This window comes from Nicotiana tabacum, chromosome 22, assembly GCF_000715075.1.
Source record: "Nicotiana tabacum cultivar K326 chromosome 22, ASM71507v2, whole genome shotgun sequence".
NCBI classification, from domain to species: domain Eukaryota; kingdom Viridiplantae; phylum Streptophyta; class Magnoliopsida; order Solanales; family Solanaceae; genus Nicotiana; species Nicotiana tabacum.
In genome coordinates this window covers 81,192,410-81,206,307 of record NC_134101.1, presented here as the reverse complement: position 1 = coordinate 81,206,307, position 13,898 = coordinate 81,192,410, and the positions used below count along the sequence as shown (strand labels likewise).

Below are 13,898 nucleotides of genomic sequence, written 5' to 3'. Positions count from 1 at the left end.
TTTGGGTCGTGACAAGTTGGTAACAGAGCTCTAAGTAGGTTCTACAAGTCATGAACATGTGTCTAGTAAAGTCTTGCAAATCAGTACGATGATGTGGTTGCTTCTCCCCAGCAGTCTGCTTCAAGGAGGTCCAAAACAATTGATGAAGGGTCCCCAAAAAGTGAAACACCACTACCAACTGTCTTTGTTGAACCTTGATGTGTTAACTGATCCGCCACTAAATTTTGTTCCCTGTAATTATGGTGGATGACTGAGTTACTCAGCTGGTGGATCAAGGACCATAGTGCATAATATCTAAATTAACACCTCTACATACATAATTTTTTTAAATCGTTCCTCTAACTTTATGAATTTTCAGTTTAACAATTTTAGTTGTCATATGACATGTTTTAAATATCTTTGATTGTTGATTAAATTTTTTTTCTTTATAAAATGTTTAAGTATGAGTTCTCATTAAATTTTTTATCATAGTTCCCATTAATATAATACAACTAGAGTTTGTTAAATAATTGATAGAAACTAAAAGTGCTCATTTTAGACAAATTTAGATGACCAAAAATGAACATGGAATATTATAAGGACTAATCTAAACCTACTCCAAACCTAAGGGGTCTTTTTGTCATTTTATCTTAGGAAAACTTTTCAATTTTTTTTTGTCATAGGCCCGTTTAGCTAATTAAACTTTTTCCTTTTCCCATAGAATTTACATATTGGACCGGCTAAAATTGGGTAAACCGGACACTGGAATCCTCTGGAACTAAAAGAAAGAACCGCCATCTTAGTGGGTCAACAATTTCTTAATGTCCAAGCCAACTTTTTAACGCAACCTATATAAAGTCCCTGGTTCTAACATCGACACCATCAAATTTATTGGTAATTGATTGTCAATCCGAGTTCAGACTCTAAGCTTACGTTCCCATATATAGGAAATTTTTAAATCTTTGAACTGGCCATTGGTATTGGTGAAGTTTTGTTCGTTTTCTCATGGTAATTTTCTATTTGTTTTACTTCGCATAAGAATTTTGTTTCGTTTGATATGGGAGCATATTGTTCTTTGCCGCTTAGGTTTATACACCCTTTGCCCTTTTCCATATCCTCGTCATGTTTTTAGAATTCATGTTTTTTTTTTTTGGGCATGATAAAGTAACTGCTTTTCATATTTTTAGGTTAAGAAATTTCGTGGTAAAGCTTTCGTATGCAATTACGTTTTTTTTTTTCTTCGTTATTTTCTCTGCATATAGTTTTAATTGCATAATTGAACCTCAAAACATATTATGTTTTCCACCGCAATTTTTGTTGATTAAAAGTTAAAGGGATGTTGTTGAGCTAGCATACATACACCTGTTTAAGCGCTAGAGATCTCTGTTAAAAAAAAAAAAAAAGATCTGGATATTTTGTGTCTTATTCTTGTTAAACATATTTGTAGTAGAAACATATTTGGTTTTTCATGAATGCGTTTCTGCTTTGTTTTCAGGCATCTCCGATAGTTGTGGGAACTACGATTGGCGCTGCTGCTTTGGGAGCTAGGTACTTGATAAGAGGATGGCAAACATTCAAAGCCGCACCTCGAGTTCGGAGGTTTTATCCCGGTGGGTTTGAACAAGTTATGACAAGAAGGGAAGCAGCATTAATTCTTGGAGTCAGGTGTGTATATATATATATATATATGGTGTTCTGTTTTGTGATGCCAAAGTGTCTCTTTTTTGCTCTATTCTTGGGGTATCAGGCAGGACTTAGATTGCACATTATGCAGAACCTGAACAATAGCTACTTAGCTATAAATCTGACGGAACAAATGTCCCTTGTAGATTGTTAGGAGGTTATCACTTTCAGAATGTATATTATGCATAGTCCTTTAGAGGGTCAGGTTAATAGAATTGATGGTCAATTTGCTCATCAATAGGCAGATTGTTGCGCCTGGGCATACTTTGAATCAAACTTGACCTCATTTATTGGTTGAATTACATTAAATTGCTTCATGTCCAATATATGGTTTCTTTTCCTTGCAGAGAAAGTGCTGTCCTGGAGAAGATAAAGGAGGCTCACAGGAGAGTAATGGTTGCAAATCATCCAGACGCCGGTGGTAGCCATTATATTGCTTCCAAAATCAATGAAGCTAAGGAAGTCTTGTTAGGGAAAACCAAGACAGCTAATTCCGCTTTCTAATTCACCATTTTGTTTGCACCTTCCTTCTTAACAGCTTAATTGTCAGTATACGTGTAACAAAGTGAATTTGTATCCGTAGACATGTTACTATCATAATTTAGGAGACTTCTTTGCAATAAAGAGTTGTACTATCCTGTTTCCTTTCCCATTTTGAACCAGGGATCTGCACGGAACATATGAACACCTCTCTTGAACTATATGTATATCAGTAGTTGAACTTTTTCAACTACACTTGCAGTCCATACAAACCGGAGAAAAAACTCAGAGCAAGATATCAAACAAGTAGCATTTTGCATTATATTTTCGCGAAATATCGTCTATTCTTGATACATTGCAGCAATCGAGCAAACTCCAAAAAAAATTGGAGAAGCGGCTATTTCACAAGCCACGCTAAATACCTATAAAGAATGAGCAGACATCATGTACAAACAGAACGCATTTCCTTCGATGAAACACAAGAAACAAAAAATTCTAATGTTACAAAATGCAACTTGGAGGACTTTCTTCATATGTCATCAATGGAGAAAAACTTTAGTTGCCCGAGAAAATAATTCATGACGATATTGGCTCGTACGGATATGATAGCCATGGGTGTTTTAGAGCCTCTAAAGCAGAAGGTCGCTTCTTTGGGTTAACTTGTAAAAGGTTAGCCACAAAATCAATAAAACCTTGATCTCCCATCGGTAATCGATACCTCAACGATGTCTTTTTGGGTATTAAGTATTCCAATCTGTTTGTTTCCTATGAATAGAAAAAAGTGGAATGGTCAATATACAAGTGAGCAGCAGACTGAAGCAGAGCAACATCCGTGCTTGAAGCACTGTACTCAGGGGAGGCAAAGAAGTGGAACTCTCTAAAATAGAACATATTAAATCCTAATCTTTTGACGTGTGTATTATATTAAATTTTATTTTATTTTTGGCTAAAGTTACATCCTTAATTAACCAACTCATAGAAAACAAAGGATCTGAAGGGTCTCCTGCCAGAGGCAGATCTAAGATTTTAATTCTATGGGTTCAATATTTAAAGTTTTTAATATTGAACCCATTATATTTTTAAAGTTATGGGTTCATATATATTTATTACAATTTTATTGATTTTTACAGATAAAATTATGCTCCGCGCCGAAAGTACTTGGTTCAGTTGAACCCGGTAACTCTATGTTGCATCCGTCTCTGTCTCCAGCAACAATGTTTACTAATGTTTCAGCAAATTACAAATCATAGTCGAAGTTCAACTCAAGGAAATATTTAGTAGATAAAGAACTATCAAAACCAAAGGCCTTTCATAGATTAACATATGCTGTCCTCGAGACTATGTACATGGACTCGAGATGTACATATCCTATAAGGGTGAAAATTATTTATACCTCCAACTTTGCTTTAAAAGTCAAACTTCCCCTTCAACTTTGAACAATAGACATTCTCCCCCACATTTCTCAATTGACCTTTTAAAATGCCTATTTTACCTGTTTTATTATCACCATTAATCTCTATTTTTCTTTTTATTCTCTTTTATATCATGATATTTTTCTCTTTTCTAATAATATATATTTTGAAAAAAGAACCTATCTAATAATCTCATTTTCAAAATAAAAAAATTAAAAATAATAATCAAGCATATAATTTAATGATGTTGAGTAGTGAAAATGATGAGCGAATAAAAAATATATTATAATATAGTGGTGAAATTGTTTAAAAATTATTTTAGGTCACACGTTCAAATCCTAGATATGGTACTTTAGTTTCTTTTCAAAACCTCTTGTATGAATTTTTGGCTCTGCCACTGAGAAATTATAACTTAAGGGGTCGTTTGGTTTGAAGACAAGTTAGGCTGGGATTAGTTATGATGGGATTAGTTATGTTGGGATTAATTATCCTAATATTATTTCTTATTGACTATTTGGTATGTTGTATTAGTCTTGGGATTGTCAATTTTACTGCTTTATCCTAGGATAACTTATCCTGGATTACTATTCCACCATCTGGTACAAGTTATCCCGGAACTCTTTTAAGCTTGGGATAACTTATCCCAGGAATAGTAACCAAACAAGGGATAAGGCGGTACTAAAATTTTTTCCTGGGATTATTTTTGCTTATCCATCATACCAAACGACCTCTAAATATATACTTAATGCGTGTTATATTAAAATAACAATCATAAAAGTAACAGTAGATTTTGTAGCAATTTTATAAAAGGAATATTCTATTTATTATTTTAATAAACTTAAGTTACAACTTATAATAAGACATGGGAAAATAGGTGATCAACCCAGAAAAGGAAGGGAAAAAGAAAATGAAATAAAGAGTGGAAAGGAGAGGAAACTTTACCTGATTTCGTTCATATAGCATGTGATTTTTAGTGAAATATTTGTAAGTATCTCGTCCTTTGACGAGCATCTCTTGATCAATCGGACCTATGATACCAATTACCCTAGCAAGCAGGGCGGCGGGAGAGTCATTCTGAAAAAGGACCTGCAAACATGGACAAAGAGCTATAAAATCCCACTAGCAGAAGACTTCATTATAAGCAAACTTGAATATTCAAAAACTTTATTTCTATTCACTTATTCGTGAAGAGAGTAAGAGCTATAACTTAATTGATTTCTCATTAGCTTGAATTTTACTTTGCCAACGGGGTTTTTCTTTCCAATTAGGTAAAATTCACCAACTGGATATTAGTTGCTCGAGAAAGAATCAGCTCAGAGAGAAGTAGCAAGAGTACAACTACAGTATTACAATACACGTGTTATCAACTATTTATGCCTGTTAATGCAAGAGTTTTAATTGGCAAAAACATTTGTTGTCTAACAAAGGGAAAAATTGATACTTGAACGAAATATAAAGTTCCCTAACGCGTTACTTAACTCCATCTAATTACATTAGGCATGCCACTGTCAGAATTTTGCTTTACCACAAGGTCGTTAGTCCTTCTGAAGATTCTCAGTGGAAAAGCAATATCAAACCCAAAAGCTAATAAAGTAAAACATAAACGATTTACTCGTCTAGAGAAACATTCTTCTGCAAGTTGGATATTGGTTTCTTGTGATTCTAACATAAGATAGGATTAAGTAGCAAGATCGAAGAATGGTCTCTCAATGTCCTCCAAACAAACTTATTTCATATTAGGATTACATGCCACTTGCCAGCAGTTACTAGGGAGCTTCTGAAAGGTTTGGAGCCAATAGCAACTCCAAGACATAATTTCTTTAATAACTGAGAAATCCCTGAGGGCTAGCGGCGCATGGTTCAAAACTCGGTAAATAAGGGGTCCGCTCTTGTACCCTTCTCCAGATAAATATCAGGCTTTCATTTGCAGCAAGGTCCGAACCCTTGGCGTGCGCCTAACCCATATATCACACGCTACGCTCTTACCACTAGACCAAAGCTCTAGAGCTAACTTCATGAAATAATTATGTGTTGCATAAATTTTGATTTACCAAATTCATAAATCCAGAAGAAAGGGGAAGGGATCAAAATGAAAAAGTGAATAAGCACTTCAAGAACTACCACAATGCATGGCATAATGGACAATAAAACCCACTATAAATTCATACTGACAATAAATATATACAGATAACAATCAATATATAAAATGCGTAACAAAAAAACTTACATTGCCCGTGCAAAGTTCTGCCAAGATGCAGCCAAGGGACCAGACGTCTATCTTTTTATCATAAGGAAGCCCCAAAATAACTTCTGGTGCACGGTAGGATCTTGACTGGACATAAGAACAAAGATGATCTGTTTCGAAGCAACTGCTACCCAGATCAATTACCTTCACCTCACATCTACTGTAGCTTTTCACCAATATGTTTTCAGGCTTCAAATCACAATGTATGAGCCCAAGGCCATGCAAGAACTGAAGAGCCTCTAAACACTGAATAGTGATTGACTGCACAACAGATTCATATGAAATTGACCACATAAAGTATCATTAGCATCAAATCGCTATAAATATTTTGATCCAACAAACCTGCAGTCTTGGCATAGTAAAGTAGACTTCTCCACCAGATTCTCTATTAAATTTATGGAACTCATACAGATTGGCCTTCAGTAGTTCACATACAATTAACAAATGTTCCTGAAAACAGACACAAAGATCAGTGTCAAATTTTCATGACCAAAAGTTTCTTCTGCTTACATTAAGAATAATACATAAATGTAATGTATACGATAGTATTGCACAAGCTCAAGAGGCACATCCAAGTGCACATCAACATTTCTTCCCACTTCGTATTGATTACAGAAAATATTATTTTCAAACTGTCATATTAAGATTGGCCGAAGATGTCAGCCACAACTATCAATTAGCATCAAGTGCAAAGCACAAGCTTTTCACTTAGTCAAGACTTTATCAACTTATTGATAAAAACTCACAAAATCAACTAGATGTTTAGACATGCTCGCCTCTCTTGAGCGAGCAGACTGTATCAGGGTTGAGCTTACACATAACACACTGTTGAAGTTTATTCTCAAGGTTCAAAACTATCTAGTTTTACAAGGACTTAGATGTTTTAGATAAGAGGGGAAAGTCAATAAGATGATCTGGGTAACATCATTTTAAGTCTGATGAGAAACTTATGAACTTAAGGTTACCTTCAACATCTATACAAGCAAGAAGAACAATGTGGGAGAATGATGAAGAAAACTGTGCACACTCAAGATGTATCTTGCTGACTGTACTGGCAGATCTCTCTACATTGCTAAAAGTCATTTCGACGATGTAAAACTAAATTGAGATTTTTACAAAGTCTGTAAAGATACAAATTTTCACTTACTCGATAATAGAAGTAATCATACAACCGAAGTAGGTGGTACTTGTCGGCAGGATCATGCTTGTTGACAAATTTGAGAAGCTTTATTTCATCAAGACTCTGATCAAAAAAATCTTTGTTGTTCTTTATAATCTTCACACAGACATCCATGCCTGTATGAAGATCATGTGCTTGAACTGCTTTGCTGAATGCAGCAGATCCAAGATACTCAGTTACTTGATATCGTCCAGCTATAACTGAATCTAAAACAACCTGGAAATTTTTGTCCTCCTCAAATCCAGTTCTGAGTCAAAAAAAGAACTTCATTAACCACCAAAAAGAAACCCCTCAAAGCCTGAAAAATAAAAACTATTTGAGGTCAAGAAAATTCAAAACATGTTCCCATTTGTAAGGGAAAATCAGAACATGATAGGATGCATGAAGAGACAACTATGGAAAGAAAGCTTCTTACTTAGGCTGAAGAAACTTGCCAAGGCATATTTCGCAAAGGTAATACAGAAATAAATAAAAACATATATGTAGACATTTATTAGGGTAAAACATGTCTTGCTGAAGTCAAAGATCAACTAGCTACAATCATATAGATCAACAGAACAGTTACAGAGCTAAAGATCACAAATCCCACGGAATTGTTTAAAAGCCTCTCTGTCTTTCCTCAAGGATTGCAGTGAAATTCCTTCGAGTAAATACAGTTCAAGCCAAACATACAAACTTCTCCAGCTCCCTTGACAACTACTATTGATCTGAATCACCCAGTCTCCTTGAGCTAACTTCCAGATCAAGCAATAAATTTGGCTACAGACATGCACACGGAAAATAGAGAGAAGCATAGTTATGGTAAAATGTATGAATGTCGTCTCAGTGAAGAGTCTAGCTTGTAATACAAGAATACATTATGTTCAGAATCCAACAACTTATCATGCACCGTAAAGGGCTTTGCATAGTTTATTTATTAAGCAAGCCTGTTTTTGTTAAGCGTGAGATAAAGTTTAATCAGGCAAGTATCTCCTAGCATTCTAACATAACCAGAACATAAGCTCACAAATCTGATATATCCCTTCGTATCCAGAAGAATATAAGACCATTAGATATCCTGATCTTTGTATAATGAAAACTGAATATTTATCTAAATTGAAACATACAAAATCCGCTTTGCGCCTTTTTTCAGCATATGGGGTTCAGCAAGGATTACAACAACAAAAAAGGTAAATGTCACTTTTCGGATAATTTTGATGGTGCAGGGTCATAGGCTGACCTCACCGAGAATGATCAGCCTCCCTCTATCCCAGAAAAGAGGACCAATCTTAGATCACAACCTCATGCCAGCATTTACTCTTAGGGTGAGTTCATTTCCACCGCCTTCAGCAATGGCTGCTTAACCTTACTATGTTGTCAAAGCAAATTAAGGGCTCAAAAATTCCGTCTCTACATAGAGCTCAAGATTTGTTAACAATAATAGCCCATACAGTTGTGGAAGAGCTTTTCATTGACTTACTACATCTTCACATCTCTAATAGAGTACATGTTTCTAATGTGTTCAGTAGACAACCTCCCCCTTATCACAGATTAATTCTATTCTTGATCAGTGTTTCTAATATGTTCAGTAGACAACCTCCCCCTTATCACAGTTTAAATCTATTCTTGATCAGTGTTGTGCTTAGAAACCCAACATAAGCAATACCAAGATGAAGATTGTAACTGCATATATGAAGCAGTTTCCTAAAGACTTGAAAATTGCAAACTACTGATTAAAATCAAAATAACAGGCATTATTTCCCCTCTAATCAAAAGAAGCAACAGGAGATTGAACATGCCTGTTTTTCCTATGCACAATCTTTAGTTCAAAAGTTTCAAATTCCTCTTCCTGCGCCTTGATCTGCTTTACTTGCTCCTGAACAGCAGCTGCTTCCTCATCCTCCAATGATGCTTCCAAATCTTCCTCTCTTGCAATGGCTATTTGTGTGCCCTCTTCTTTCTTCACACGCTCCCCTACTACATAACCATAATTTGAAAGAGATGAAGGGCTAGAATTTACTGATCCTGCAGCAATTTGGTTGCTTTCGTCTCTTGAGCTCTTAATAGGCGAGGACTCGTTGCTTTTGCGCCTCAAAGAACCAAACATGTCATCATTTGCCATCAGACTGTCACGAGCTTCATCAGTTATAATGGTATTGCCCTTGCTTGACCATAAAGATTTACCCGAGCTTGTCTGAATCAACTGCCCATCTCTAGGAGGGGGAAATGAGAATCCCCCATGTAAGTGATTTGTTTGTACCGATCCTCCTTCATCAGTACCAGTGTCAAACTTGTCAAATCTCTGCTCAGCTGCTTTCTCATCTCTGTTTCTTATCTCAGAATAAGGCTTATCTGAATCAGGGGGTATGTGTCTGGCCCCACCAATACTGGCATCATGATCGTGGAAATACTCTATATCCCCCTTACTACTCCCTCCAACCAAACTGTCACGCACTTCACTACCAATGTCAACAGTATCGCTGTTAATACCTACACCAATCGACCTAACTGAACCATGCTGATCATCGTCCATGCAAATATCATGCAATCGGGGTCTTTCACCCTTGTTCAAGGCTCTATCATTCCTTAACATGACAAATTTATCTGTTTGAGCGACAAGTCCCTGCCAAACAGGCTCTGTGCACATCAAATTCATTTCGTCATCTGAAGGCCCAACTGGACCAACATTCTTTGATTGAGAATATCTCTCACCTGATAAGTACGAATCTTCCTCTGCAAAAGATTGCTCATCATCGTCTCTGTTTTGCCCTATTTGAGGATCTGGAACACTCCCATGCCATGCTCCCTTCTCGTTATCACTAGGGTAATCAATTTCATGAGCTAAAAACCAGGACTCATCTTCAATAGGTTGCCTTGTATAGCCAACATCGTCATCGTCATCATATTCATCGGAATCCCAATATTCATTGGGGAAGTCAACACATTCACTCAATCCATCACCAATAGTTGCGAAACCAGAAACAAGCTCAGAAGTGTCCTCAGTAATGCCTTGACTTACAGACAACCAACTGCCTCCACCGACCCTTTTTCCACCTGATGATCAGTTGAACAATGATATGAGTATTCCACAAAGACATCAATCAGATTCACATAGAGAAGATAAAAAAACATAAAACAAGGATAAGTAGACAATATCATCAAGTCAAAACAATTTAGAAAACTACCTCAGAACCCATCTATTTTCTATGGCATTATTACCTAAGTTGCTCGGACTCGGGTGCGGGCATCCGATACGGGCACGGATCCGAATATTGGATTCGGCAAAATCTAAATTTTGAAATTCGGGGGTGCGGATCCAAGTATGGATACGTGTGCGGGGATTCGGTTAAAAAAAATTCAAAATTATAAAAAAATAGAGCTATAAAGAGAAAAAGAAAGCCATTCAAGGCCTTCCACCAACTCTCCATCTATATCGTTGCTACTGTCTACTAGAAGTCCGAACTCAGAACACGACCCCTTGAATTCTTGGTTTTTCTGAAACACAAAGCAGCAAATATAAGACAAACGTACTACAATATTGAAGGTATGCCATTTCTCATGTCTTAAATATGTTTTATTTTTAATTTTGAGAAATCAAAATCTCAATTTCCCCCCAAATTTGTCGATGGACTCTGGTCAAAGTATCCGAAGTTAGTTGACCGAATCCGGGACGTATCCCGTTCCCGCACCCACACCCGCTCCTGTCCCGTGTCGAGACAGGTGCGGCACCAAAAACGAAGAGTCCGCGCAACTTAGATTATTACTGGTTATTGTTATTGCTTTTCCATCTATTTTCTGTCTCTTACGATGCTGATATTGTTTTTCTGGCTTTTGATGTTGTCACTGATCTATTGTTTATTTTCGTTTTCTTGAGCCGAGAGTCTTTCGGAAACAGCCTCTCTACCCCTCCAGGGTAGGGGTAAAGTCTGCGTACACTCTACCCTCCCCGAACCACACTTGTGGGATTTTACTGGGTTGTTGTTGTTGTTGTTGTACCTCAGAACACAAAATTGAGAAAGAGTGGATAACCAAGTTAGTTTCGTCCCAAAAGTCTACAAGTAACTTACATTCAAGAGCTCCCTTTCGATTTTCTTTATTTGGGGACGACCATCACAAACAAGATTTAGGATGTTCCGTCTACCACATATCAATATAGGACAGGATAAGCTAATAGCCAAAAAACCTCCCCTTGCACCAATCATAGGATACGATACTAAAATACAATAATGATTAAGCAACTTAGGTAACTCGTTTATTACTCCTCCATCTGATCTACAGTCATAGAATACAGAGGTTGTCGGTACTAAACAAAAATTCAAATGGTTAATGACTTGGAAGCATATTTTATTCCCTCTAAATGGCATCTTCTTTTTCTTTCCTAAACCAAACAGCACTTTCAGGGCCTCATCATGTATCATCTCATTCAATTTGTGAGATCACAAAATTTCCCTTCAAGAAATTCGGAGCCATTTATTAATTTTTGTATGTTAAAAGAATGAGCTAACTTTTTGTCTAAGAGTACAAGATAAAACTTGTCATTAGAGAGCAAACCTGAATTGCTAAGTTCTTGACCAATAGGAACATCTAGAAATGAACCTATGACATATGTATTGTCACCATCTGTAATCTTTGAGCCAGGTCCATCTCGTTCAAACTTTTCCTCCCGATGAATATTGAAGGACTTCTCTTCTGACTTGATTCTAACAGGTGGCAACCTGGGTAGTTCTTCTTTCTGACTCTCAGATATAAGCGAAAATCCTAAGCTGCTGAAATCTTTTGGTTTGCGTCCTGGTATCTTCCCCAGATACAAAGCTCTTCCCACCTCATCCACTTGTTCTTTAATTGTACTCCTAACGTCATTACCTTCTGTTATCCTTTTACCTACTTTGTTACCACCAGAACCAAAGTTTTGATCATAACTCGTCGAAACATCTCCTTTGGAGAATGGAATAGCAGTTTTGGCCCAGCAATCTTTCCAAGGCTCGGATGAAGAGTTAGTCGATTCAGGACTTTTTGACCTAGGGTTACTAATAATTACATTGTTGGATGCCCCATTTAGTTTAATCTGGTGATTACCCTCTTTGAGTTCACTATTTTGACTCCTTTCATACTCTGGTTCCACATTGTCTTTGCTGGCGACGTTCTCCTTTCACCTGAAAAACTGACATCTTCTCCAGAATTTTCATTAGCCTTATCATTATCAAAGACCTCAGACGAATTTAACCGCAACTTCCCACTATGCACCAAACCTGAAAAGTCCTTGGTAGCACTAGTGCCACCATTGTTCTGATAAGACACAAGAGAACCATTGGGATTGTAGTTCCACGAGTACATATCAATCGCACTATCCTCGGCATTGTTGCAAACACTCAAGGTTTTGTTGTTTGTCCCAACAGATTCATTATGTTCCTTGTTCTTCCCAACATAAGCAACATTTTTCAAGTTGCATTCTGTGCCATTTCTCCCAATCCCACACTCTATCTCCTTAACAATAAGCTCTTTAGGAATTTCGGCATTGCTCCTCGAACTTGTCTCCTTGAAAACCTCCCCACCATTTCGACAGGTCATACCAAGAATCTCCAAAGTCACTTTTCCTCCATTTGCTTCTTCTAATGATCTGCTCAGCTCTTTATCCTCTAGCATAAGCTTCTGAACCACACCATTCAGATCAGAACATTTATTCAGCTCACCACGCAATGCAGCCTCGGCCCTTGTAAATTTATTCTTTCGCAGAAATTCCAGTATCGCATCTAAAGATGTCGAGTCAGCCATCGACACAAGGGAGAACTCAAAAATCTTCAATTATACAACTGCTACAAACAATATTCAACCCAACCTGAAAAAAAACAAAGGCAAATAATAATATAAAGCCTATTACAACAAGTGCACAACAAGTCAGTTTTAAACACTATATAAAACTTGATAACACATACAGAGTTAAGAAAATACAATGTCAAATGTGGTCCAACTTAGGTGTTGATTGACTGAAAAGTACAGATTACCCATATTGTGCTATAAGCTGTTTGGCTCCAGATAACAGAGGATTGCATAATCACAAGAAAGCAAGAAATTTCAATAGACCAAAATACCGAAACAGAAAGCTGAACCTAAGTTGTAGAACAGAACCAACTATAAGAGTAAAAGCTGAATGAAAACCAAACACCTTAAAAACCCTAGCTAGATTTTTCACACACCCAATTCAAAGATCTCAACTTTATTAATGATTAAAGAGTTCAAAAAGTTTTTACTTTTACTGATTAAGAAAAGTAAATTAAAGAAAGGATAAAGAGTAGAATAAGAAAACCAAAAATTGAAAAGGGTTAAAAATGGAAAGAACCTGAAAACGGAAAGAATGAAAAAGAGTGAAAATGGAAACTCACGGATCGAAGGTACGATATATTTGCTGGTTAACCGAACAAAAATTATCTCAATTGATGATAACATCGTCAACAAACATCACATTCAGCTGAGACAAAGCTGGATATAGATGCTTCCATTTACGTTACAACAAAATGGGAGCATTTTGATTTTGAATTTTCCTTTTTTTCTTTTATCTTTTTTCCTTCTTTTAGGCTCTTGAGTATCTTATTTGTTTCCTGTTGTTCTTGGGTGTTCTCCAATGCGAAGTGATCTTTTGGCTTGGCTAAGAAAATATTTCAGCTCTGGCAGGGGGACATGGTTGTCGAATTAAGCATTATATTTTTATGGTATTGTTACTAATAAGCGGTCCTTTGGTGGTGGGCAGCGGCGAAGTAATAATTTTATGAAAGGGGGTGTCAAAATATAAATAAATAAGTATATCAAAAAATTAAGGGGAGTCAACACATACTCTATATATATAAAATATTTAACCTATCTACGCGGTATAATTTTCGGACAAAAAGGTATCAATTGACTCCCCTTGCCAATGAGTGATTCTGCCACTGTTGATAGGATGTAC

At 36.6% G+C, this 13,898-nt stretch overlaps 1 protein-coding gene and 1 pseudogene across 1 annotated transcript; one reads left to right on the top strand and one right to left on the bottom strand.

Annotated features, from left to right (window-relative positions):
- Positions 1-846: 846 nt before the first annotated feature.
- On the top strand, positions 847-2,314 carry LOC107790782 (mitochondrial import inner membrane translocase subunit TIM14-3). Its single transcript, XM_016612743.2, has 3 exons — positions 847-987; positions 1,475-1,644; positions 2,010-2,314. Exons 1-3 carry the CDS (start codon positions 985-987, stop codon positions 2,164-2,166), a joined length of 330 nt encoding a protein of 109 aa, XP_016468229.1. The 5' UTR covers positions 847-984; the 3' UTR covers positions 2,167-2,314.
- Positions 2,315-2,440: 126 nt separating this feature from the next.
- Positions 2,441-13,691, bottom strand: LOC107790781 (uncharacterized; annotated as a pseudogene).
- Positions 13,692-13,898: the final 207 nt, after the last annotated feature.